This window comes from Colobus angolensis, unplaced genomic scaffold (assembly GCF_000951035.1).
Source record: "Colobus angolensis palliatus isolate OR3802 unplaced genomic scaffold, Cang.pa_1.0 Scaffold230, whole genome shotgun sequence".
Classification (NCBI taxonomy): domain Eukaryota; kingdom Metazoa; phylum Chordata; class Mammalia; order Primates; family Cercopithecidae; genus Colobus; species Colobus angolensis.
The window spans coordinates 2,477,949-2,481,785 of record NW_012115489.1 but is presented as its reverse complement, the minus strand read 5'-3'; the positions used below and the strand labels follow the sequence as shown (position 1 = coordinate 2,481,785).

The window sequence follows — 3,837 nt, the reverse complement described above, 5'->3', positions numbered from 1 at the left end:
AAAAAAAAAAAGACAGGGCCAGGCATGGTGGCTCACGCCTGTAATCCCAGCACTTTGGGAAGCTGAGGCGGTCGGTCAGGAGTTTGAGACCAGCCTGGTTGAAATGGTGAAACCTCGTATCTACTAAAAGTACAAAAATTAGCTGGGCATGTTGGTGGGCACCTGTAATCCCAACTACTCTGGAGGCCGAGACATGAGAATCACTTGAACCTGGGAGGTGAAGGTTCCAGTGAGCAGAGATCATGCCACTGCACTCCAGCCTGGGCAACAGAGTGAGACTCTGTCTCAAGAGAAAGAAAAAACCTAGATGACGGGTTGACAGGTGCAGCAAATCACCATGGCACATATATACCTATGCAGGAAAATCACTTGAACCCAGGAGGCGGAGGTTGCAGTGAGCTGAGATCACGCCACTGCACTCCAGCCTGGGTGACAGAGCAAGACTCTGTCTCAAGAGAAAGAAAGAAAAAAAACCTAGATGACGGGTTGACAGGTGCAGCAAATCACCATGGCACATATATACCTATGTAGCAAACCTGCACGTTCTGCACATGTATCCTAGAACTTAAAGTAAAATAAAATCTAAAAAAAATTTTGAAAAAAAAAAAAAAAAAGAAAAGAAAAATGTCCTTAATAAACAGTAGGAATACAATCAGTGAAAAAAAGATCTTTACCATATCAAGCAGATATGAGGTAAAATATCTTTATGCTTTAGATGGCTATAATTAGAAATTCTCATGACTTGAGAGACTATATTACCAGCTATGTTAAAATTAATTACAAGCTAATTTTAAAAAGTAGAATACAGTATTCTCTTCCAACAAACTGATAATTAAAACTATTTGATTACAATTTTAAGTATTTTAGAAACTGGCTCAAACCTGGACTTAAATTCACAATTTTGTGAATCTGTTACAGATAGAAGACCATGCAAGGTTCTTTGAGAATTCAAAGATAAACAAACTAAAATTCATGTACATAAAGTAGTATAAGTTCTTAGAAAAAATATAAACTAATAGCTTGAGGAGATTAGGGGAGCGCCCACGGAAGATCACCCATTTAACTTAGACCTGGAATAACAGATAGAATTTTAAAAGGCAGAGATAAAAGTAGACGTGAGAGATTTAAGAATGTAACATAGAACAGGTTAGATTTGATAAATGACTAGTTGAGAAGAGACTTAGTGATAACTTAAAATTTTTAAGGTACAATGATTCAGGATTGGAACAGCATTAAGAGAGATGGGATGACAGAAAGAACAGTGAAAACCATTTCAAACATGAATTTGAAATATCCGCTAGGTATGAAGGAAGTTTTGTCTGGCAATGAAGAATTACAACTTGGGAAACAAGACTGGAGCCAAAGATTGATTTAGGAGTTTTATGCATAAAAGTAATCAATGCCGTTAATGAAACTTAATAAAATGGCTGGGGAAAAAAGTACAATGGGTGATAGAAGGTCTAATAATAGAAATCTTGCGAATAAGGAGAAGAGCTAATGAAGAAAAAAAGTATCAATGAAAGAAGTAGGAGAAAAACAGATGGGCTCATATGAAGTAAGTCTTTTTGGAGGAAAGAGGAAGGCTGATCAAAAATTTCAAATGTTAAAGAGAAGAAGGTTGTGGTTTGAAAAGACCACTGGATTTATCAAAGAGAATGGATACTGGATATATCTGAGAATCCTATCAATAGATTACTGGGTAAGTGGAAGATGAATGAATCATGAATAGGGACAGATTTAAATCCCATGATCTAGACCTGCTTGTACAGGTTTATTTTTTTTCTACAATGAAAAAAAAATACAGAATAACTTTTAATATCTGCTTTAGGAAGTCTGAGTTCTTTATTCAACTTGAAATATAAAATATACAGAAGGAAATTTCAGTTACAGTAGTACCTTTAGGAGTTCCTTCACTTCCAGCAGGGGAGCATACTGGCTGTGGAGATCTCAAGGGAAAAGATGCAGCATTCCTCATTGTTGAAGAATCTCCATCCTAAAAATAGAGTATACAATTTATCTTTTGAATGACAGGAGAGGCTTTATAGAAATCTTAAAGAGAACCAATAAGAGACATAAATTACTGACAGGTAAAGTGTTGGAATTCAAAAGCATAATTCTTCTGCACTTTCCTGTTTTCTTCTTGGTATATCTTAGAAGAATTGAAATTGTATCCAAAAGAATCAACAGCCTAAGCATGGCAATGAATAAGAAAATTTGTATTACTAGTATGCTCCATTTTTGTTTGCTTTTTTCTACCAAAGGAGCTATGAGTACTCTACCAGCTGGTAAATGTCTTGAGGGCAGAGTTTATTGTCATCTGTATTATCCTTAGACACATGCAGCTTACATAAAATACAACAAATCAATAACAAGGCAAATTTCCAGAATATGGAATATTTTAATAACATCAAGACAACATTAAATTTCAGACACAAAACTCTGTACAAGTATTAGAGGGAAAAGGAGTCAAGTACTAATAAATAAAGGCTCATTATCTTAAAAAAAAATTTAGTGTGAGCAGTATTAACCTAAAACTGAAGTATTTCATTAAGAACCTAAACCTCGAGGCCAGGGGTCAGCCAACTATTTTTTTTTTTTTCCAGGGGTAGTCTCGCTCTGTCGCCCAGGCTGGAGTGCAGTGGCCCGATCTCCACTCACTGCAAGCTCCGCCTCCCGGGTTCACGCCATTCTCCTGCCTCAGCCTCCCGAGTAGCTGGGACTATAGGAGCCTGCCACCATGCGCGGCTAATTTTTTTCTGTTTTTAGTAGAGACGGAGCTTCACTGTGTTAGCCAGGATGGTCTCCATCTCCTGACCTTGTGATCCACCTGCCTCGGCCTCAGAAAGTGCTGGGATTACAGGCGTGAGCCACCGTGCCCGGCCAGCCAACTTTTTTACATAAAGGAACAGAGAATAAATATTTCAGACTCTGTGGGCCACACACAGTCTCTGTCACATATTGCTTTTTGTTTTTGTTTTAAAAATAACTCTTTATAAACGTAAAAACCATTCTCACTTTGTGGTTCAGGCTACTGGTCACACTTGACCAATCCTGCTCTAGACTAAGCTCTGTAAGTGCAGGAGCCATGTTGTACTCAGTAGCTAGTATAATGATATACAGTAGGTATCATTCAAATTTTGAAATGGAAATAATAGGTTATATGACAAATATTAGAACTATTTTATCACCTTAATGATAATATATTACATACGTCACTACTTAGCCTGTGCACCATGTGTAGGTAGTCCTCACTTGAACCATGTCTAGGATTATCAGCATGATGATTAGCTGAATTGCCAGACAACGGACCAGAAACTTTATTATCATGTATGTTTCTCAAACCACCTGCAACAATGGGACTTGATACCGACGCTGAAATTAATAAGAATAAAAAAAAGGTTTATTAAAAAATTCTTAACATTCTTGGAAAATAGTAATTATTCACAAATATTTTAAGCATATAGAAATTACAGAGAATAATATAACAGATACTCATGTACTGACTACTTAGTTTGATCAAATCTTAACACTCTGCCAGATTCCAATCTATTTTTGAAAAGAACTAAAACATTACAAATATAGTTGAAGATCTCCATTTATCTGTTATTTCTCTCCTCTATTCCTTTCCTTTTACTCCTTAGAGGTAACCACTATTTTGACTTGAGTTTATTCTGCCTATGTGTTATCTTTATACCTTTGCTATGCATGAATATATTCCTAATTCATTGTGTTTTTACATTATAATTTTATATAGATATATGTATCTATCCTTATATAACTTGTTTTTCCATTTAATATTATGTTGAGATTATATATAATATATATTTTATACATATA

General features: G+C 35.8%; 1 protein-coding gene across 1 annotated transcript in view; it reads right to left on the bottom strand.

The window, feature by feature from the left end:
* The window catches only part of NIPBL (Nipped-B homolog (Drosophila)), a 195,033-nt gene that overhangs the window by 92,477 nt on the left and 98,719 nt on the right, over positions 1–3,837 (bottom strand). Inside the window, exons 7-8 of the mRNA XM_011944374.1 lie at positions 3,212–3,372; positions 1,897–1,993 (exon numbers count right to left, since the gene is read on the bottom strand). Of these exons, the coding sequence (XP_011799764.1) occupies positions 1,897–1,993; positions 3,212–3,372 (258 nt within the window). The remainder of the gene's footprint in view (positions 1–1,896; positions 1,994–3,211; positions 3,373–3,837) is intronic.